Source organism: Anomalospiza imberbis, unplaced genomic scaffold, assembly GCF_031753505.1.
Source record: "Anomalospiza imberbis isolate Cuckoo-Finch-1a 21T00152 unplaced genomic scaffold, ASM3175350v1 scaffold_172, whole genome shotgun sequence".
In the NCBI taxonomy this organism is placed as follows: domain Eukaryota; kingdom Metazoa; phylum Chordata; class Aves; order Passeriformes; family Viduidae; genus Anomalospiza; species Anomalospiza imberbis.
The window spans coordinates 92,401-116,167 of NW_027099806.1; the positions used below are offsets into that span (position 1 = coordinate 92,401).

General features: G+C 56.8%; 1 protein-coding gene across 1 annotated transcript; it reads right to left on the minus strand.

Annotated features, from left to right (window-relative positions):
* Window positions 1-6,032: 6,032 nt before the first annotated feature.
* Window positions 6,033-21,703, minus strand: LOC137466272 (AP-1 complex subunit sigma-1A-like). The gene is given in 6 exon segments (XM_068178071.1): window positions 6,033-6,070; window positions 6,073-6,079; window positions 13,162-13,299; window positions 15,039-15,147; window positions 16,179-16,357; window positions 21,621-21,703. Coding segments are annotated over 6 exon segments (474 nt in total). The 5' UTR covers window positions 21,624-21,703.
* Window positions 21,704-23,767: the final 2,064 nt, after the last annotated feature.

The window sequence follows — 23,767 nt, forward strand, 5'->3', positions numbered from 1 at the left end:
GCCAACGGCGACTTCAAGATCAGGGGCTGGCTTCGACGGACACCGCCAACGACCTCGACGGCAACGGCGGCTTGGAAGACAACGAGTTCCTCCCGGCGCGCGGCCACCGCATGCCGGCGCGGGGCAACCGGATCGCGGCGTCGGAGGAGGAGGAGGTGGCCGCCGGCGATTCCGAGGAGGTGTCGCCGCAGGATCCGGCCGAGGTGGACGAGCTGGACCCCCGGCACCATCGACCAGCTGATCGAGCTGTCCAGCAAGCTGCACCTGCCGGCCGACGACGTGGTGGACATCATCCACGACGTGGAGCAGAAGCGCAAGGAGGAGGCCGGGCTGGGCTTGGCCATGGCCGGCATGGGCGTGGTGGCCATGGAGAGCCCCCCGAAGCCTCGGCCGGCCACCCGAAATCGCGGATCCGGCCACCGGAGCAGCTCCCGGCGAGGACTTTCCTGCCGGCCCCGCCCCGGCGCCCCCCGCCCCCGCTGAGGGACCGCCAGATGGAGAAATATCTGGAGAGGGTTTTGGGGAGCCCCCCCGGGGGTATCCGTGAGGGGGGCACCCCAAAAACCCCCGCGCTCCCCCCCAAAAAAAAAAAACCCCTCCCCCGTGCTCGGGTTGTGTTGCCCCCTCCCCAGCCCAGGGTGGTTCCAGTGCCACCAGTTGGGTCCTCCCAGTTGTCCCAGTTCCCACTGTAGAGTCCCCACCCCCCGTCCTGTCCCAGTCTCACGGTTCCAGTTCCCACCCCCAGTTAATCCCAGTTTCTGCCCAGTCCCGGCTCCAGTTTCCCACTGTTCCGCCCCAGTCCCTCCCAGTTAATCCCAGTTCTGCCCAGTCCCGGCTCCAGTTTCCCACTCTTCCGCCCCAGTCCCTCCCAGTCCCTCCCAGTTAATCCCAGTTCTGCCCAGTCCCACCTCCAGTTTCCCACTGTTCCGCCCCAGTCCCTCCCAGTCCCTCCCAGTTAATCCCAGTTCTGCCCAGTCCCAGCTCCAGTTTCCCACTCTTCCGCCCCAGTCCCTCCCAGTTAATCCAGTTCTGCCCAGTCCCACCTCCAGTTTCCCACTGTTCCGCCCCAGTCCCTCCCAGTCCCTCCCAGTTAATCCCAGTTCTGCCCAGTCCCAGCTCCAGTTTCCCACTCTACCGCCCCAGTCCCTCCCAGTTAATCCCAGTTCTGCCCAGTCCCGGCTCCAGTTTCCCACTCTTCCGCCCCAGTCCCTCCCAGTTAATCCCAGTTCTGCCCAGTCCCGCCTCCAGTTCCCCACTGTTCCGCCCCAGTCCCTCCCAGTCCCTCCCAGTTAATCCCAGTTCTGCCCAGTCCCGGCTCCAGTTTCCCACTCTTCCGCCCCAGTCCCTCCCAGTTAATCCAGTTCTGCCCAGTCCGCCTCCAGTTTCCCACTGTTCCGCCCCAGTCCCTCCCAGTCCCTCCCAGTTAATCCCAGTTCTGCCCAGTCCCGGCTCCAGTTTCCCACTCTTCCGCCCCAGTCCCTCCCAGTTAATCCCAGTTCTGCCCAGTCCCGCCTCCAGTTTCCCACTCTTCGCCCCAGTCCCTCCCAGTCCCTCCCAGTTAATCCCAGTTCTGCCCAGTCCCGCTCCAGTTTCCCACTCTTCCGCCCCAGTTAATCCCAGTTAATCCCAGTCCCCGGCTCCAGTTTCCCACTCTTCCGCCCCAGTCCCTCCCAGTTAATCCCAGTTAATCCCAGTCCCATCTCCAGTTTCCCACTGTTCCGCCCCAGTCCCTCCAGTTAATCCAGTTCTGCCAAGTCCCGGCTCCAGTTTCCCACTGTTTCCGCCCCAGTCCCTCCCAGTTAATCCCAGTTCTGCCCAGTCCCGCCTCCAGTTTCCCACTCTTCCGCCCCAGTCCCTCCCAGTCCCTCCCAGTTAATCCCAGTTCTGCCCAGTCCCGCCTCAGTTTCCCACTCTTCCGCCCCAGTCCCTCCCAGTTAATCCCAGTTCTGCCCAGTCCCAGCTCCAGTTTCCCACTGTTCCGCCCCAGTCCCTCCAGTCCCTCCCAGTTAATCCCAGTTCTGCCCAGTCCCAGCTCCAGTTTCCCACTCTTCCGCCCCAGTCCCTCCCAGTTATTCCCAGTTCTGCCCAGTCCCGCCTCCAGTTTCCCACTGTTCCGCCCCAGTCCCTCCCAGTTAATCCCAGTTCTGCCCAGTCCCCGGCTCAGTTTCCCACTCTTCCGCCCCAGTTAATCCCAGTTCTGCCCAGTCCCGGCTCCAGTTTCCCACTGTTCCGCCCCAGTCCCTCCCAGTTAATCCCAGTTCTGCCCAGTCCCGCCTCCAGTTTCCCACTGTTCCGCCCCAGTCCCTCCAGTCCCTCCCAGTTAATCCCAGTTAATCCCAGTTCTGCCCGCCCCAGTCCCTCCCAGTTAATCCCAGTCCCGGCTCCAGTTCCCACTCTTCCGCCCCAGTCCCTCCCAGTTAATCCCAGTTCTGCCCAGTCCCGGCTCCAGTTTCCCACTCTTCCGCCCCAGTCCCTCCCAGTCCCTCCCAGTTCATCCCAGTCCTTCCCACTGTTTCCCCCAGTCTCTCCCAGTCTGTCCCAGTTCCATCCCAGTCCCATCCCAGTCCCCCCCAGTCTCTCCCAGTCCCAGCTCCAGAGACCTCCCAGTCCCTCCCAGTCTGTCCCAGTCCCTCCCAGTTCCATCCCAGTCCTTCCCAGTTCCCCCCAGTTTCTCCCAGTCCCAGCTCCAGGCCTTCCCAGTCCCTCCCAGTTCCATCCCAGTCCCTCCCAGTTCCCCCCAATCTCTCCAGTTCCTTCCCAGTCCCTCCCAGTCCCCCAGTTCCAGCCCCCGCCCCCTCCGAGTCCCTCCCAGTCCCTCCCAGTCCCATCCCAGTCCTTCCCAGTTCCCCCCCAGTCCTTCCCAGTTCCCCCCAGTCTCTCCCAGTCCCAGCTCCAGGCCCTTCCCAGTCCCTCCCAGTCTGTCCCAGTCCCATCCCAGTCTGTCCCAGTTCCATCCCAGTCCTTCCCAGTTCCCCCCAGTCTCTCCCAGTCCCAGCTCCAGAGACCTCCCAGTCCCTCCCAGTCTGTCCCAGTCCCTCCCAGTTCCATCCAGTCCCTCCCAGTTCCATCCCAGTCCTTCCCAGTTCCCCCAGTCTCTCCCAGTCCCCAGCTCCAGGCCCTTCCCAGTCCCTCCCAGTCTGTCCCAGTTCCCCCCAGTCTCTCCCAGTTCCTTCCCAGTCCCTCCCAGTCCCCCAGTTCCAGCCCCCGCCCCCTCCCAATCCCTCCCAGTCCTTCCCAGTCTCTCCAGTTCCATCCCAGTTCCCCCCAGTCTCTCCCAGTCCCAGCTCTAGAGACCTCCCAGTCCCTCCCAGTCCTTCCCAGTCCCTCCCAGTCCCTCCCAGTCCTTCCCAGTCCCTCCCAGTTCCATCCCAGTCCCTCCCAGTTCCCCCCAGTCTCTCCCAGTCCTTCCCAGTCCCTCCCAGTCCCATCCCAGTCCCTCCCAGTCTCTCCCAGTCCCAGCTCCAGGCCCTTCCAGTCCCTCCCAGTCTGTCCCAGTCCCATCCCAGTCTGTCCCAGTTCCATCCCAGTTCCCCTCGGGGGGGGTTGCCTGTAAATAACCCCCCAATCACTAATTTTGCTAACGAATAAAAGCGACTATTTTAGTACGAGTTACTCCCATTTTTTTGGGGGGGGTGGGGGGCTTCTCCTGCCCCCCTCCCCCCGGGGCAAATTCGGACCCCCCAGGATAAAACAGCCCCAAAAAAAGGGATCAAAATAACCCAAAAAGAGAAAAAAAATGAGCCCAAAAAGGGTTAAAATCGCCACAAAAAGGGGAAAATAAACCCAAATAATGGAAAAATACCCCCAAAAAGAGAAAAAAATGAGCCCAAAAAGGGGCAAAATCAGCACAGAAAGGGTAAAAATAAACCAAATAAAGGGTAAAATAAACCCAATAAAGGAAAAATACCCCAGAAAAAGAGATTAAAGTACACCAAAAAGAGAAAAAAAATGACCCCAAAAAGGGGTGAATTAAACCAAATGAAAGAAAAATACCCCCAAAAAGAGAATAAATTAGCCCAGAAAGAAAAATTACCCCAAAAAAGGGTAAAATTACCACAAAAAAGGGGTGAAATAAAGCCAAATAAAGGGTCAAATAAACCCCAAAAAAGGAAAAATACCCCCAAAGAGAGAAAATATGGCCTGAAAAAGAGAGAAAATTACCCCAAAAAGGGGTGAAATAACCCCCAAAAAGATAAAGTAACCCAATGATGGATGAAATACCCCCCCAAAAAAGATGAAATACCCCAAAAATGGATGAAATAACCCCAAAAAATTATAAAATAACGCCACAAAAGACAAAATACCCCCGAAAAAAAGATGAAATACCCCAAAAATGGAAAAAATAACCCAAAAAAAGGATTAAATATCCCAAAAATGGAAAAAATAACCCCAAATAAAGGATTAAATATCCCAAAAATGGAAAACATAACCCCAAAAAATAGAAAATAACCCAAATAATAGAAAATAAGCCCAAAAATTGATAAAATAACCCCAAAAATGATAAAATAAACCCAAAAAAATAGAAAATAACCCCAAAAATTGATAAATTAAACCCCCAAGAAAGACAAAATAACACCAAAAATGGATGAAATACGCCCCAAAAAGATTAAATATCCAAAAAATGGACAAAATAACCCCCAAAAAATAGAAAATAACCAAAAAATGATAAAATAAACGCCCAAAAAAGACAAAATAACCCCAAAAATAAATGAAATACCCCCCAAAAATATTAAATATCCAAAAAATGGAGAAAATAACCCCCAAAAATAGAAAATAACCCCAAAAATTGATAAAATAACCCAAAAATTGATAAAAAAGCCAAATAATTGATAAAATAACCCAAAAATTGATAAAATAACCCCAAAAATGATAAAATAACCCCCAAAAATTGATTAAATAACCCAAAAAATGGATAAAATAACCCCCAAAATAGACAAAATAACCCCAAAAATTGATAAAATAACCCCAAAATATGATAAAATAACCCCAAAAATTGATAAAATAACCCAAAAAAATGGATAAAAGAACCCCAAAAAATGAGACAATAACCCCAAAATTGTATAAAATAACCCCAAAAAATAGAAAATAACCCCAAAAATTGATAAAATAACCCAAAAATTATAAAATTAACCACAAAAATTGATAAAATAACCCAAAAATTGATAAAATAACCAAAAAATGATAAAAATAAACCCCAAAAAATGAGACAATAACCCCAAAAATTGATAAAATAACCCCAAAAAAATAGAAAATAACCCCAAAAATTGATAAAATAACCCAAAAATTATAAAATAACCACAAAAATTGATAAAATAACCCAAAAAAGATAAAATAACCCAAAAATGATAAATAAAGCCCCCAAAAAAGACAAAATAACCCCAAAAATTGATAAATAACCCAAAAATGGACAAAATAAACCCCCAAAAAATAGAAAATAACCCAAATAATTGATAAAATAACCCAAAAATGGATAAAATAACCCAAAAAATCACACAGCGCATCTCGAGTCTCCACTGATTTTATTCCAAATTTTGGGGTTTTTTTGGTTTTTTTTTTGGGGGGGGGTGGGGGCTGCGCCATGGTCCCATAATTGAGGGGGGGGAGGGGTCCCTAAAAATTTTTGGGGGGGGGGGGGTCCCCAAAAAATTTGGGGAGGAAAAATTTCAAAGATTTCCCCACCCACCCCAAAAAAAAAAAACCAAAAAAAAACATTGAGGCAAATTTTGGGGGGGGAGGGGAACCCCAAAATTGGGGTCCCCTCCCCCCCAACCCAAAAAAAAATTTGGGGAACCCACCCCCCCCCCAAAAAAAATTTTGGGGAACCCCCCCTACCCAAAAAAAAAAATAGTGGGGACCCCCCCCTTATAGATATATTTACATTTTGGGGGGGCCATAGGGGGGTGACCCCTCCCCCACACCCCGTTCTTCTCCAGGCTGGGATTGGTCCCATGGGGATGGGTCCCCAAAATTTGGGGGGGGTCCCCCAAAATTTGGGGGGGGGGGGGGTCCCCAAAATTCGGGTTGGGGGGGGGCTACGCCAGCCCCATTTCCTCCAGGACGCTCCGGGGGATTCGTCCTCCTGTGAGAGGAAAGAAGGGGTTAAATTCGGGAGGGAAGGGGGAGTGAACCCCAAAATTCGGGGGGGAGTGAACCCCAAAATTCGAGGGGGGGGAGGTGAACCCCAAAATTTGGGGGGTGCTGGGCTGAATTTGGCGGGCTGAACCCAAAATTTGAGGGGGAAAAGGGGGGAGTGGACCCCTAAAATTTGGGTGGGGAAAGGGCGGGTGTACCCCAAAATTTGGGGGGATCCAGCCCCAAAATTCTGGGGGACAGAACCCCAAAATTTGGGGGGAAAGGGGGGTGAACCCCAAAATTTGGGGGGTCAAACCCCAAAATTGGGGGGCAAAGGGGAGAGCGAACCCCAAATTTGTAGGGATTGAGCCCCAAAATTTGGGGGGACAGAACCCCAAAATTTGGGGGGAAAGGGGGAGTGAACCCCCAAATTTGTGGTGGGGGGACAAACCCCAAAATCTGGAGGATAAAGTGGGGGGGCACAACCCCAAAAATCAGGGGGGGGAACGGGGGAGTGAACCCCAAAATTTGGGGGGTGCTGGGCTGAATTTGGCGGGCTGAACCCCAAAATTTGAGGGGGAAAGGGGGGAGCGGATCCCTAAAATTTGGGTGAGGAAAGGGCGGGTGTACCCCAAAATTTGGGGGGATCGAGCCCCAAAATTCTGGGGGACAGAACCCCAAAATTTGGAGGGAAAGGGGGGTGAACCCCAAAATTTGGGGGGTCAAACCTCAAAATTGGGGGGCAAAGGGGAGAGCGAACCCCAAAATTTGTAGGGATTGAGCCCCAAAATCTGGGGGGACAGAACCCCAAAATTTGGGGGGGAAAAGGGGGGGTGAACCCCCAAATTTGTGGTGGGGGGACAAACCCCAAAATCTGGAGGATAAAGTGGGGGGCACAACCCCAAAATTCGGGGGGGAAGGGGGAGTGAACCCAAAATTTGGGGGGGTGCTGGGCTGAATTTGGCGGGCTGAACCCCAAAATTTGAGGGGGAAAGGGGGAGTGGACCCCTAAAATTTGGGTGGGGAAAGGGCGGGTGTACCCCAAAATTTGGGGGGATCGAGCCCAAAATTCTGGGGGACAGAACCCCAAAATTTGGAGGGAAGAGGGGAGTGAACCCCAAAATTCGGGGGGTCAACCCCCAAAATTGGGGGGCAAAGGGGAGAGCGAACCCCGAAATTTGTAGGATTGAGCCCCAAAATCTGGGGGGACAGAACCCCAAAATCTGGGGGAAAAGGGGGGGTGAACCCCCAAATTTGTGGTGGGGGGACAAACCCCAAAATCTGGGGGATAAAGTGGGGGGGCACAACCCCAAAATTCGGGGGGAACGGGGAATGAACCCCAAAATCTGGGGGGTGCTGGGCTTGAATTTGGCGGGCTGAACCCAAAATTTGAGGGGGAAAGGGGGGAGCGGATCCCTAAAATTTGGGTGAGGAAAGGGCGGCTGTACCCCAAAATTTGGGGGGATCGAGCCCCAAAATTTTGGGGGACAGAACCCCAACATTTGGGGGGAAAGGGGGGGTGAACCCCAAAATTTAGGGGGTCAAACCCCAAAATTGGGGGGGCAAAGGGGAGAGTGAACCCCAAAATTTTGGTAGGGATTGAGCCCCAAAATTTGGGGGGACAGAACCCCAAAATTTGGGGGGAAAGGGGGGGTGAACCCCCAATTTGGGGGCACAGAACCCCAAAATTTGGGGGGTGCTGGGGGTGATCCAATGTCAAAATTTGGGGGGTGAACCCCGAAATTTGGGGGAGAAAATGGCAGAGCCAACCCTAAAATTCGGGGGGGAAGGGAGGGGGTGAACCCCGAAATTTGGGGGGTTCTGGGGCGGGACATTTGGGGACACATTTGGGGACACTGGGGGGGTGTCACGTGTCTGGGGGGGACATAGGGAGGGTGACACTGGGGTGACACTGGGGTGACACTGGGGGTGACACTGGGGTGACACTGGGGGTGACACAGGGTGACAATGGGGTGACACTGGGGTGACACTGGGGTGACACTGGGTGACACTGGGGTGACACTGGGTGACACTGGGGTGACATTGGGGGTGACACGGGGGTGACACTGGGTGACACTGGGGTGACACTGGGTGACACTGGGGGTGACACTGAGGGTGACACTGGGGGTGACACAGGGTGACACGGGGTGACACTGGGGGTGACACTGGGGTGACACAGGGTGACACTGGGGTGACACTGGGGTGACACTGGGGGTGACATTGGGGGTGACACTGGGGGTGACACAAGGGTGACACTGGGTGACACTGGGGTGACACTGGGTGACACTGGGGTTACACGAGGGTGACACGGGGGTGACACTGGGGTGACACTGGGGTGACACTGGAGGTGACACGGGGTGACACTGGGGTGACACTGGGGGTGACACTGGGGTGACACGGGGTGACACTGGGGTGACACTGGGGTGACACTGGGGTGACACGGGGGTGACACTGGGGTTACACGAGGGTGACACTGGGGGTGACACAGGGTGACACTGGGGGTGACACTGGGTGACACTGGGGTGACACTGGGTGACACTGGGGGTGACACTGGGGTGACACTGGGGTGACACTGGGGGTGACACTGGGGTGACATGGGGTGACACTGGGGGTGACACCGACACTGGGGGGTGACACTGGGGGTGACACTGGGGGTGACACTGGGGTGACACTGGGTGACACTGGGGGTGACACTGGGTGACACTGGGTGACACTGGGGGGTGACACTGGGGTGACACTGGGTGACACGGGGGTGACACTGGGGGTGACACGGGGGTGACACTGGGGGGTGACACTGGGTGACACGGGGGTGACACTGGGGTGACACTGGGATGACACGGGGACACGGGGGTGACACTGGGTGACACTGGGGTGACACTGGGGTGACACTGGGGGTGACACTGGGTGACATGGGGTGACACGGGGGTGACACGGGGGTGACACTGGGGTGACACTGGGGTGACACTGGGGGTGACACGGGGTGACACTGGGTGACACTGGGGTGACACTGGGGTGACACTGGGTGACACTGGGGTGACACTGGGGTGACACTGGGTGACACTGGGGGTGACACTGGGTGACACTGGGGTGACACTGGGGGTGACACTGGGTGACACTGGGTGACACTGGGGTGACACTGGGGTGACACTGGGGGTGACACTGGGTGACACTGGGGTGACACTGGGGTGACACTGGGTGACACTGGGTGACACTGGGGTGACACTGGGGTGACTGGGACACTGGGGGGACACTGGGGTGACACTGGGGTGACACTGGGGTGACATGTGGGGTGACATTGGGGTGACACTGGGGTGACACTGGGTGACACTGGGGTGACACTGCAGTGACACTGGGGGTGACACGGGGGTGACACTGGGGGGTGACACGGGGTGACACTGGGGGTGACACTGGGTGACACTGGGGTGACACTGGGGTGACATTGGGTGACACTGGGGGTGACACTGGGGGTGACACTGTGGTGACATGGGGGTGACACTGGGGTGACACTGGGGTGACACGGGGGTGACACTGGGTGACACTGGGGGGGACACTGGGGGTGACACTGGGGTGACACTGGGGTGACACTGGGGGTGACACTGGGGTGACACTGGGTGACACTGGGGTGACACTGGGGGTGACACTGGGGTGACACTGGGGTGACACTGGGTGACACTGGGGTGACACTGGGGGTGACACTGGGTGACACTGGGGTGACACTGGGGGTGACACTGGGGTGACACTGGGTGACACTGGGGGTGACACTGGGGTGACACTGGGGGTGACACTGGGGGTGACACTGGGGTGACACTGGGTGACACTGGGGGTGACACTGGGGGTGACACTGGGGGTGACACTGGGTGACACTGGGTGACACTGGGGTGACACTGGGGTGACACTGGGGTGACACTGGGTGACACTGGGGTGACACTGGGGTGACATTGGGTGACACTGGGGGTGACACTGGGGGTGACACTGTGGTGACATGGGGGGTGACACTGGGGTGACACTGGGGTGACACGGGGGTGACACTGGGTGACACTGGGGGGGACACTGGGGGTGACACTGGGGGTGACACAAGGGTGACAGGGGGGTGACACCGGGTGACACTGGGTGACACTGGGGGTGACACTGGGTGACACTGGGGGTGACACTGGGTGACACTGGGGTGACACGGGTGACATGGGGGGGTGACACTGGGTGACACTGGGGGTGACACGGGGTGACACTGGGTGACACTGGGGTGACACTGGGGGTGACATGTGGGGTGACACTGGGGTGACACTGGGGGTGACACTGGGGGTGACACTGGGGGTGACACTGGGGGTGACACTGGGGGTGACACTGGGGTGACACTGGGTGACACTGGGGTGACACTGGGGGTGACACTGGGGTGACACTGGGGTGACACTGGGTGACACTGGGGTGACACTGGGGGTGACACTGGGTGACACTGGGGGTGACACTGGGGGTGACACTGGGGTGACACTGGGTGACACTGGGGGTGACACTGGGGTGACACTGGGGGGTGACACTGGGGGTGACACTGGGGTGACACTGGGTGACACTGGGGTGACACTGGGGGTGACACTGGGTGACACTGGGGGTGACACTGGGGGTGACACTGGGGTGACACTGGGTGACACTGGGGTGACACTGGGGTGACACTGGGGGTGACACTGGGGTGACACTGGGGTGACACTGGGGGTGACACTGGGGTGACACTGGGTGACACTGGGGTGACACTGGGGGTGACACTGGGTGACACTGGGTGACACTGGGGTGACACTGGGGGTGACACTGGGGGTGACACTGGGTGACACTGGGTGACACTGGGGTGACACTGGGGTGACACTGGGGGTGACACTGGGTGACACTGGGGGTGACACTGGGGTGACATTGGGTGACACTGGGGGTGACACTGGGGGTGACACTGTGGTGACATGGGGGTGACACTGGGGTGACACTGGGGTGACACGGGGGTGACACTGGGTGACACTGGGGGGGACACTGGGGGTGACACTGGGGGTGACACAAGGGTGACAGGGGGGTGACACCGGGTGACACTGGGTGACACTGGGGGTGACACTGGGTGACACTGGGGGTGACACTGGGTGACACTGGGGTGACACGGGTGACATGGGGGGTGACACTGGGTGACACTGGGGGTGACACGGGGTGACACTGGGGTGACACTGGGGGTGACATGTGGGGTGACACTGGGGTGACACTGGGGGTGACACTGGGGTGACACTGGGGGTGACACTGGGGTGACAAAAGGGTGACACTGGGTGACACTGGGGGTGACACTGGGGGTGACACGGGGGTGACATGGGGTGACACTGGGTGACACTGGGGGTGACACTGGGGGTGACACTGGGGGTGACACGGGGGTGACATGGGGTGACACTGGGTGACACTGGGGGTGACACTGGGGGTGACACTGGGTGACACTGGGGTGACACAGGGGTGACACTGGGTGACACTGGGGGTGACACTGGGGTGACACTGGGGTGACACTGGGGTGACAAAAGGGTGACACTGGGTGACACTGGGTGACACTGGGGTGACATGTGGGGTGACACTGGGGGTGACACTGGGGGTGACATGGGGTGACACTGGGGGTGACACTGGGGGTGACACTGGGTGACATGGGGTGACACTGGGGGTGACACTGGGGTGACACTGGGGTGACACTGGGGGTGACACTGGGTGACACTGGGTGACATGTGGGTGACACTGGGTGACACTGGGGTGACACTGGGGTGACACTGGGTGACAAAAGGGTGACACTGGGGTGACACGGGGGTGACACTGGGGGTGACACTGGGGGTGACACTGGGTGACACTGGGTGACACTGGGTGACACTGGGGGTGACACTGGGGTGACATTGGGGGTGACACGGGGGTGACACTGGGGGTGACACTGGGGGTGACACGGGGGTGACACTGGGTGACACTGGGGGTGACACTGGGGTGACAATGGGGGTGACACTGGGGTGACACAGGGTGACATGTGGGGTGACACGGGGTGACACTGGGGTGACCCATCCCATGGATGGTCCCTGAAGGATTTTTGGGGCCACCATGACCCTACAAGAACCTCCTTGGATTTTTGGGGCCACCACGATCCCATGGATGGTCCGTGAAGGATTTTTGGGGCCACCATGATCCTACAAGAACCTCCATGGATTTTTGGGGCCACCATGACCCTACAAGAACCTCCATGGATTTTTGGGGTCACCACCATCCCATGGATGGTCCATGAAGGATTTTTGGGGCCACCATGACCCTACAAGGTTCCCCCTGAATTTTGGGGTGTCCCCAACCCCTCCCGGTGGAATTTCGGGGATTTTTGGTGTGTCCCCCCCATTTGCAGCAGGTCCCTGTGGATTTTGGGGTCACCACGATCCCATGGATGGTCCGTGAAGGATTTTTGGGGCCACCATGACTGCATAAGAACCTCCATGGATTTTTGGGGTCACCACCATCCCATGGATGGTCCATGAAGGATTTTTGGGGCCACCATGACCCTACAAGAACCTCCATGGATTTTTGGGGTCACCACAACCCCATGGATGGTCCGTGAAGGATTTTTGGGGCCACCATGACTCTACAAGAACCTCCATGGATTTTTGGGGTCACCACTATCCCATGGATGGTCCATGAAGGATTTTTGGGGCCACCATGACCCTACAAGAACCTCCATGGATTTCTGGGGTCACCACCATCCCATGGATGGTCCGTGAAGGATTTTTGGGGCCACCATGACCGCATAAGAACCTCCATGGATTTTTGGGGTCACCACCATCCCATGGATCATCCATGAAGGATTTTTGGGGCCACCATGACCCTACAAGAACCTCCATGGATTTTTGGGGTCACCACAACCCCATGGATGGTCCATGAAGGATTTTTGGGGCCACCATGACCCTACAAGAACCTCCATGGATTTCTGGGGTCACCACCATCCCATGGATGGTCCGTGAAGGATTTTTGGGGCCACCATGACCCTACAAGTTCTCCCCTGGATTTTGGGGTGTCCCCAACCCCTCCCGGTGGATTTTTTTGGGATTTTTGGGGTGTCCCCACCTCCTGCAGCAGGTCCGCCTGCTCGATGGCCTTGAGGACACTCTTCTTGGAGGTGTCTTGGATCTCGCCGCCCATCACGAACTCGTCCAGGATGAAGTAGGCCTTCTCGAAGTTGAAGATGATGTCCAGCTCGCACACCTGGCCAGGAGGTCACCGCTCGCTTGGGGACACCCGGGGGACACCCCCAGTTCGGGACCGCTCGGGTCATGGGGGCGGAAGTGGCCGTAGGGGACGTTGGGTGGCTCCTGGTGGCACTTGGGGGTCTTTCTGGAGAACTTTGGGGTGGCCCTGGATGGCCTTGAGGGGCTCCTGGAGAACTTTGGGGTGGCCTTGGGGTCTTCCTGAAGAACTTTGGGGTGGCCCAGGTGGCCTTGAGGGGCTCCTGGAGAACTTTGGGGTGGCCCAGGTGTGTTCCTGATGATCCTGACATGTTTCTGGTGACCCCTGAGGTGTCTCTGATCACCCCAGGATGTCCTTGTGGTGTCCCTGGTGACACCAGGGTGTCCCTGAGGTGTCCTGAGATGTCCCTGATGACCCTGAGATGTTTCTGGTGACTGTGAGGTGTCCCTGGTGACCCCAGGGTGTCCCCTGATGACCCTGAGATGTTTCTGGTGACTGTGAGGTGTCCCTGGTGACCCCAGGGTGTCCCTGATGACCCTGAGATGTTTCTGGTGACCCTGAGGTGACCCCAAGATGTCCCTGAGGTGACCCTGATGACCCTGAGGTGTCCCTGGAGACCCTGAGGTGTCCCTGATGTCCTTGAGATGTTTCTGGTGACCCCAAGGTGTCCCTGATGACCCTGAAGTGTCCCTGGAGACCCTGAGATGTCCCTGAGGTGTCCCTGATGACCTCAGGATGTCCCTGATGACCCTGATGTCCTTGAGATGTTTCTGGTGAGCTCGAGGTGCCCCGGTGGCCCTGAGATGTTTCTGGTGACCCCAAGGTGTCCCTGGAGACCCTGAGGTGTCCCTGATGACCCTGAGATGTTTCTGGTGACCCTGAGGTGACCCCAAGATGTCCCTGAGGTGACCCTGATGACCCTGAGATGTCCCTGGAGACCCTGAGGTGTCCCTGATGTCCTTGAGATGTTTCTGGTGAGCTCAAGGTGCCCCGGTGACCCTGAGATGTTTCTGGTGACCCCAAGGTGTCCCTGATGACCCTGAGGTGTCCCTGGAGACCCTGAGATGTCCCTGAGGTGTCCCTGATGACCTCAGGATGTCCCTGATGACCCTGATGTCCTTGAGATGTTTCTGGTGAGCTCGAGGTGCCCCGGTGGCCCTGAGATGTTTCTGGTGACCCCAAGGTGTCCCTGGAGACCCTGAGGTGTCCCCTGGAGACCCTGAGATGTTTCTGGTGACCCCAAGGTGTCTCTGATGACCCTGAGGTGTCCCTGGAGACCCTGAGATGTCCCTGAAGTGTCCCTGATGACCTCAGGATGTCCTTGATGACCCTGATGTCCTTGAGATGTTTCTGGTGAGCTCGAGGTGCCCCGGTGACCCTGAGATGTTTCTGGTGACCCCAAGGTGTCCCTGATGACCCTGAGGTGTCCCTGATGTCCTTGAGATGTTTCTGGTGAGCTCGAGGTGCCCCGGTGACCCTGAGATGTTTCTGGTGACCTCAAGGTGTCCCTGATGACCCTGAGGTGGAGATCCTGAGATGTCCCCTGAGGTGTCCCTGATGACCTCAGGATGTCCCTGATGACCCTGATGTCCTTGAGATGTTTCTGATGACCCTGATGACCCCACGGTGTCCCTGATGACCCCGAGGAGCCCCTGATGACCCTGAGATGTCCCTGATGACCACAGGATGTCCCTGAGGTGTCCCTGGAGACCCCGGGCTGTCCCCGCGGTGTCCCCCCGGGCCGTGTCCCCACTCACGCTGCCGAAGTACTTGTCCAGCAGCTCCACGTAGCGGTGGATGAGCTCCAGCGTGATCAGCTCGTTGTCCTGGCCCTCGATGGCGCAGCAGAAGTAGAGGCTGGCGTACCTGGGGGACAACGTCGAGGTGGGGATGTCCCCACAGCCACCAAAACCCACCGGGGCATGGGGGACATGGCCCCAAGGAGACCCCAGGTGTCACCATGGTCAAGCCAAGCATGGTCAACTCATCGTGGTCAACCCAACCATGGTCAACCCATGAAGATCAACCCAACCACGGTCAACCCCACCATGATCAACTGACCATGGTCAACCCGTCATGGTAACTCATCATGGTCAAGCCAACCATGATCAATCCATCATGGTCAACCCGACCATGGTCAAGCCAACCTTGATCAACTGACTATGGTCAACCCATCATGGTCAACCCAACTACGGTCAAGCCATGAAGATCAACCCAACCATGGTCAGCTCATGAAGATCAATCCAGCCGTGGTCAACCCAACCATGGTCAAGCCAACCATGATCAATCCATCACGGTCAACCCAACACAATCAACTCCACCGTGGTGCACCCAACCACGGTCAACCCATCACGGTCAACTCGACCATGGTCAACTCGACCATGGTCAACCCAACTATGGTCAACTCATCATGGTCAACTCATGAAGATCAACCCAACCATGGTCAACCCCATCATGGTCAACCCAAGCATGGTCAAGGCAACCATGGTCAACTCATCATGGTCAACCCAGCACAATCACTTTGACGATGATCAACCCAACTGTGGTCAACCCATCATGGTCAACCCAACCATGGTCAAGCCAACCACGGTCAACATCATCATGGTCAACCCAAATATGGTCAACTCAACCATGGTCAACTCAACCATGGTCAACTCGACCATGGTCAACTCAACCATGGCCGACGCGACCATGGTCAACCCAACTATGGTCAACTCATCATGGTCAACTCATCAAGATCAACCCATCATGGTCAACCCTGCCATTTTTGAGTCAGAAAATTGTTTTTTTTTCTCCGAAAACCCTTTTTTTTTGGACATGAGGCGGTTTTTTCTTCCAAATTTTTTTTTAGGCGACCAAAACTCATTTTTTGGAATTTTTTTGGGGGGAGGTTTTACCTCTTGTAGACCACCTTGAGGTCCCTCCACTCAAGGAAACTGCACATTTTGGGTTTCCTGGCCAGCACCACCTGCATCAGCTCCCGCACCATCTTCTTCTTGTCCTTGTCGGCCGTGGCCAGGTACCACTTCTGCAGCCTCAGTTTCCCTTGGCGGCTGAACAGCAGCATGAACCGCATCTGGGGGGGCTGGGGGGTCACTGGGGGGGACTGGGATGGACTGGGAAGGAGCGGGAGGGGGTTTGGGGAGGATTTTGGGGAGTTTTGGGGGGATTTTTCAGGGTTTTGGGGTCACTGGGAGGGACTGGGACGGGGTTTGGGGAGGATTTTGGGGAGTTTTGGGGGGATTTTAGGGGGATTTGGGGTCACTGGGAGGGACTGGGACGGGGTTTGGGGAGGATTTTGGGAGGATTTTGGGGAGGATTTTGGGGAGTTTTGGGGGGATTTTTCAGGGTTTTGGGGGGATTTTTCAGGGTTTTCGGGTCACTGGGAGGGACTGGGAGGGAGTTTGGGGAGGATTTTGGGGAGCTTTGGGGGGATTTTTCAGGGATTTGGGGTCACTGGGAGGGACTGGGACGGGGTTTGGGGAGGATTTTGGGGAGTTTTGGGGGATTTTGGGGAGTTTTGGGGTCACTGGGAGGGGGTTTAGGGAGGATTTTGGGGAGTTTTGGAAGGATTTGGGGGAGTTTTGGAGGAGTTTTGAGAAGAACTGAGAGAGTTTTGGGGTTGGGACCAGGAGGTTCTGCAGCCTCAGTTTCCCTTGACGGCTGAACAGCAGCATGAACCGCATCTGGGGGGGCTGGGGGGTCACTGGGGGGGACTGGGAGGGACTGGGAAGGAGCGGGAGGGGGTTTGGGGAGGATTTCGGGGGATTTTGGGGAGTTTTGGGGGATTTTAGGGGGATTTGGGGGAGTTTTGGAGGAGTTTTGAGGAGAATTGAGAGAGTTTTGGGGTTGGAACCAGGGGGGTTCTGCAGCCTCAGTTTCCCTTGACGGCTGAACAGCAGCATGAACCGCATCTGGGGGGGCTGGGGGGTCACTGGGGGGGACTGGGAGGGACTGGGATGGACTGGGAAGGAGCAGGAGGGGGTTTGGGGAGGATTTTGGGGAGTTTTGGGGGGAATTTTCAGGGTTTTGGGGTCACTGGGAGGGACTGGGATGGGGTTTGGGGGGATTTTTCAGGGTTTTGGGGGGATTTTATGGGGATTTGGGGTCACTGGGAGGGACTGGGAGGGGGTTTGGGGAGGATTTTGGGAGTTTTGGGGGGATTTTTCAGGCATTTGGGGTCACTGGGAGGGACTGGGAGGGAGTTTGGGGAGGATTTTGGGAGATTTTGGGGAGTTTTGGGGGGGATTTTTTCAGGGTTTTGGGGGGATTTTTCAGGGTTTTGGGGTCACTGGGAGGGAGTTTGGGGAGGATTTTGGGGAGTTTTGGGGGGATTTTTCAGGGTTTTGGGGGGATTTTGGGGGTTTTGGGGTCACTGGGAGGGACTGGGACGAGGTTTTGGGGAGGATTTGGGGGAGTTTTGGGGGGATTTTTCAGGGTTTTGGGGTCACTGGGAGGGACTGGGACCGGGTTTGGGGAGGATTTTGGGGAGTTTTGGGGGATTTTTCAGGGTTTTGGGGTCACTGGGAGGGACTGGGACGGGGTTTAGGGAGGATTTTGGGGAGTTTTGGGGGGATTTTTCAGGGTTTTGGGGGGATTTTTCAGAGTTTTTGGGGTCACTGGGAGGGATTGGAGGGGGTTTAGGGAGGATTTTGGGGAGTTTTGGGGGGATTTTTCAGGCATTTGGGGTCACTGGGAGGGACTGGGAGGGAGTTTGGGGAGGATTTTGGGGGATTTTGGGGGGATTTTTCAGGGTTTTGGGGTCACTGGGAGGGACTGGGACGGGGTTTGGGGAGGATTTTGGGAGATTTTGGGGAGTTTTGGGGGGATTTTCAGGGTTTTGGGGGGATTTTTCAGGGTTTTGGGGTCACTGGGAGGGACTGGGACCGGGTTTGGGGAGGATTTTGGGGGGATTTTTCAGGGTTTTGGGGGGATTTTATGGGGATTTGGGGTCACTGGGAGGGACTGGGAGGGGGTTTGGGGAGGATTTTGGGGAGTTTTGGGGGATTTTGGGGAGTTTTGGGGTCACTGGGAGGGGGTTTAGGGAGGATTTTGGGGAGTTTTGGAAGGATTTGGGGGAGTTTTGGAGGAGTTTTGAGGAGAATTGAGAGAGTTTTGGGGTTGGAACCAGGGGGTTCTGCAGCCTCAGTTTCCCTTGACGGCTGAACAGCAGCATGAACCGCATCTGGGGGGGCTGGGGGGTCACTGGGGGGGACTGGGATGGACTGGGAAGGAGCGGGAGGGGGTTTGGGGAGGATTTTGGGGGATTTTTCAGGGTTTTGGGGGGATTTTTCAGGGTTTTGGGGTCACTGGGAGGGACAGGGACGGGGTTCGGGGAGGATTTTGGGGAGTTTTGGGGGGATTTTTCAGGGTTTTGGGGGATTTTAGGGGGATTTGGGGTCACTGGGAGGGACTCGGAGGGGGTTTAGGGAGGATTTTGGGGAGTTTTGGGGGGATTTTTCAGGGTTTTGGGGGATTTTAGGGGGATTTGGGGTCACTGGGAGGGACTCGGAGGGGGTTTAGGGAGGATTTTGGGGAGTTTTGGGGGGATTTTTCAGGGTTTTGGGGGATTTTAGGGGGATTTGGGGTCACTGGGAGGGACTTGGAGGGGGTTTGGGGAGGATTTTGGGGGATTTGGGGGGGATTTTTCAGGGTTTTGGGGGGATTTTCAGGGTTTTGGGGTCACTGGGAGGGACTGGGACCGGGTTTGGGGAGGATTTTGGGAGATTTTGGGGAGTTTTGGGGGGATTTTGGGGAGTTTTGGGGGGATTTTTCAGGGTTTTGGGGGGATTTTTCAGGGTTTTGGGGTCACTGGGAGGGACTGGGAGGGAGTTTGGGGGAGGATTTTGGGGAGTTTTGGGGGGATTTTTCAGGGTTTTGGGGGGATTTTTCAGAGTTTTGGGGTCACTGGGAGGGATTGGAGGGGGTTTAGGGAGGATTTTGGGGAGTTTTGGGGGATTTTTCAGGGATTTGGGGTCACTGGGAGGGACTGGGACGGGGTTTGGGGAGGATTTTGGGGAGTTTTGGGGGGATTTTTCAGGGATTTGGGGTCACTGGGAGGGACTGGGACGGGGTTTGGGGAGGATTTTGGGGAGTTTTGGGGGGATTTTTCAGGGTTTTGGGGGGATTTTTCAGAGTTTTGGGGTCACTGGGAGGGATTGGAGGGGGTTTAGGGAGGATTTTGGGGAGTTTTGGGGGGATTTTTCAGGGATTTGGGGTCACTGGGAGGGACTGGGACGGGGTTTGGGGAGGATTTTGGGGAGTTTTGGGGGGATTTTTCAGGGATTTGGGGTCACTGGGAGGGACTGGGACGGGGTTTGGGGGAGGATTTTGGGAGATTTTGGGGAGTTTTGGGGGGATTTTGGGGAGTTTTGGGGTCACTGGGAGGGACTGGGAGGGAGTTTGGGGAGGATTTTGGGGAGTTTTGGGGGGATTTTTTCAGGGATTTGGGGTCCCTGGGAGGGACTGGGAGGGAGTTTGGGAGGATTTTGGGGAGTTTTGGGGGGATTTTTCAGAGTTTTGGGGTCACTGGGAGGGATTGGAGGGGGTTTAGGGAGGATTTTGGGGAGTTTTGGGGGATTTTTCAGAGTTTTGGGGTCACTGGGAGGGATTGGAGGGGGTTTTAGGGAGGATTTTGGGGAGTTTTGGGGGGATTTTTCAGGGTTTTGGGGTCACTGGGAGGGACTGGGACAGGGTTTGGGGAGGATTTCGGGGAGTTTTGGGGGATTTTAGGGGGATTTGGGGGAGTTTTTTTAGGATTTGGGGGATTTCAGCGAGTTTTGGGGGGATTTTGGGAGTTTGCGGGGATTTAAGGGGGACTTCTGGGAGTTTGGGGGGATTTGGGGGAAATTAAGTGAATTTGGCGGGGATTTTGTGTGGTTTTAGGGGAGTTTGGGGGAGTTTTGGGGGGATTTGGGGTCTGGGGAATGGATTTTGGGGAAATTTGGGGTTTGGGGATGGATTTGGGGTCTGGAAATGGATTTTTGGGGGAATTTTGGGGGGATTTGGGGATGGATTTGGGGTCTGGGAATGGAGTTTTGGGGGGATTTTGGGGGGATTTGGGGTCTGGGAATGGAGTTTTGGGGGGATTTTGGGGGGATTTGGGGTTTGGGGATGGATTTTAGGTTCAGGGAACGGATTTTGGGGGGAGATTCTGGGGGGATTTGGGGATGGATTTTGGGTTCTAGTAATGGAGTTTTGGGGGGATTTTGGGTTCTGGGAATGGAGTTTTGGGGGGATCTTGGGGGGATTTTGGGATGGATTTGGGGTCTGGGAATGGAGTTTTTGGGGGGATTTTGGGGGGATTTGGGGTTTGGGGATGGATTTGGGGTCTGGGAATGGAGTTTTGGGGGGATTTTGGGGGGATTTGGGGTTTGGGGATGGATTTGGGGTCTGGGAATGGAGTTTTGGGGGGATTTTGGGGGGATTTGGGGTTTGGGGATGGATTTGGGGTCTGGGAATGGAGTTTTGGGGGGATTTTGGGGGGATTTGGGGTCTGGGAATGGAGTTTAGGTTCTGGGAATGGATTTTGGGGGGGATTTGGGGTTTGGGGATGGATTTTGGGTTCTGGGAATGGATTTTGGGGGGATTTGGGATTTGGGGATGGATTTGGGGTCTGGGAATGGATTTTTGGGGGGATTTTGGGGGGATTTGGGGATGGATTTTGGGTCTGGAAATGGATTTTTTGGGGGAATTTTGGGGGGATTTGGGGTCTGGGAATGGAGTTTTGGGGGGTATTTTGGGGGGATATGGGGTCTGGGAATGGAGTTTTGGGGGGATTTTGGGGGGATTTGGGGTCTGGGAATGGGGTTTTGGGGGGATTTTGGGGGGATTTTGGGGGGATTTGGGGATGGATTTTGGGGTCTGGGAATGGAGTTTTGGGGGGATTTTGAGGGGATTTTGGGATGGATTTTGGGTCTGGAAATGGATTTTTGGGGGAATTTTGGGGGGATTTGGGGTCTGGGAATGGATTTTTGGGGGGATTTGGGGATGGATTTTGGGTTCTGGGAATGGAGTTTTGGGGGGATCTTGGGAGGATTTTGGGATGGATTTGGGGTCTGGGAATGGATTTTTGGGGGGATTTTGGGGTTGGGGACCAGGTAAGGGAGGGGTCCCGCGGTGGGGGGAGGGGCCTGGCGAGTCACGTGGCCGCCGGGAGGGGCTCGGGGCCTTTGCCCGCCCCCCCCACCCACCCCCCACCGTGGGATCCCGAGGTCACGTGGTCAAAGGTCACACCCGAGGTCACGACCACCCCGCCCCTCCCCCCCATTTCCCGCCCCACGTGACCGCCCCTCCCCAGCCACGTGACTGCCACCCCCCCCACCGCGCCCCCCGCTCACCATGGCGCCGTGTACCGGGGGAGGGGCCGCGGCCGACGCCGGGGCCGGGGGCCGGGGAGGGGTCGGGGGGGGGGTCCGGGAGGGGGTCCCGGAGGGGTCCCGGGGGTCGGGGGGGGTCGGACGGGGCCGCTCCGCGCCTCCGGCAGCGCCGCGCCGGGCCCGCCGCTTCCGGGTGTGACGTCACCGCGCATGCGCCGGGGCGCGGCGTGTCGCCATGGCGACGGGGAAAAAGGGCGTGGTCAGGGGAGAGGTTTCCCGCGGAGTGGGCGGGGGTTTCCATAGCAACGGAAAAGGGCGGGGCTTGTCGCCAAGGTAACCGGGGTGCGCTTCCCGCCAAGGGGGGGCTGTTGCCGTGGTAACGGGAAGGGGCGTGGTTTAACGCCAAGGGGGCGGGGCTGTTGCCTCGGCAACGCGGCGCTGCTGGGTAACGGTTGCTATGGGGGCGTTGCTATGGCAACGGAGGACGGAATTGGGGGCATAAAGAAAAATTTGGGGTCCTGGGGTTGGAGGTGACCATTGGGACACGGTGGTGACCATAGCCAAGGACAGGAGTGACCACAACCGCAGGACAGACTGACCACAACCCCAGGACAGACTGACCACAGCCCAGGACAGACTGACCACAGCCCAGGACAGGAGTGACCACAACCCAGGACAGACTGACCACAACCCAGGACAGACTGACCACAACCCAGGACAGACTGACCACAACCCAGGACACAAGTGACCACAACCCAGGACAGGAGTGACCACAGCCCGGGACAGGAGTGACCACAACCCAGGACAGGAGTGACCACAGCCCAGGACAGACTGACCACAACCCAGGACAGGAGTGACCACAACCCAGGACAGGAGTGACCACAACCCAGGACAGACTGACCACAACCCAGGACAGACTGACCACAACCCAGGACAGGAGTGACCACAACCCAGGACAGACTGACCACAGCCCCAGGACAGAGTGACCACACCGCCAGGACAGACTGACCACAACCCAGGACAGACTGACCACAGCCCAGGACAGGAGTGACCACAGCCCCAGGACAGACTGACCACAGCCCAGGACAGACTGACCACAACCCAGGACAGGAGTGACCACAGCCCCAGGACAGACTGACCACAACCCAGGACAGACTGACCACAACCCAGGACAGACTGACCACAACCCAGGACAGGAGTGACCACAGCCCCAGGACAGACTCACCACAGCCCCAGGACAGACTGACCACAGCCCAGGACAGACTGACCACAACCCAGGACAGGAGTGACCACAACCCAGGACAGACTGACCACAACCCAGGACAGACTGACCACAACCCAGGACAGGAGTGACCACAGCCCCAGGACAGGAGTGACCACAGCCCCAGGACAGGAGTGACCACAACCCAGGACAGACTGACCACAACCCCAGGACAGGAGTGACCACAGCCCCAGGACAGACTGACCACAGCCCCAGGACAGACTGACCACAACCCAGGACAGACTGACCACACCGCCAGGACAGACTGACCACAGCCCCAGGACAGACTGACCACAGCCCAGGACAGACTGACCACAGCCCCTGGACAGGAGTGACCACAGCCCCAGGACAGACTGACCACAACCCAGGACAGACTGACCACAGCCCCTGGAGTGGAGTGACCACAGCCCCAGGACAGACTGACCACAACCCAGGACAGGAGTGACCACAGCGCCAGGACAGACTGACCACAACCCAGGACAGGAGTGACCACAGCCCCAGGACAGACTGACCACAACCCAGGACACAAGTGACCACAGCCCCAGGACGGACTGACCACAACCCAGGACAGACTGACCACACCGCCAGGACAGACTGACCACAACCCAGGACAGGAGTGACCACAGCGCCAGGACAGACTGACCACAGCCCAGGACAGACTGACCACAACCCAGGACAGACTGACCACAACCCAGGACAGACTGACCACAGCCCAGGGCAGGAGTGACCACAGCCCCAGGACAGACTGACCACAGCCCCAGGACAGACTGACCACAGCCCAGGACAGACTGACCACAACCCAGGACAGGAGTGACCACAGCCCCATGACAGACTGACCACAACCCAGGACAGACTGACCACAGCCCCAGGACAGACTGACCACAACCCAGGACAGACTGACCACAAC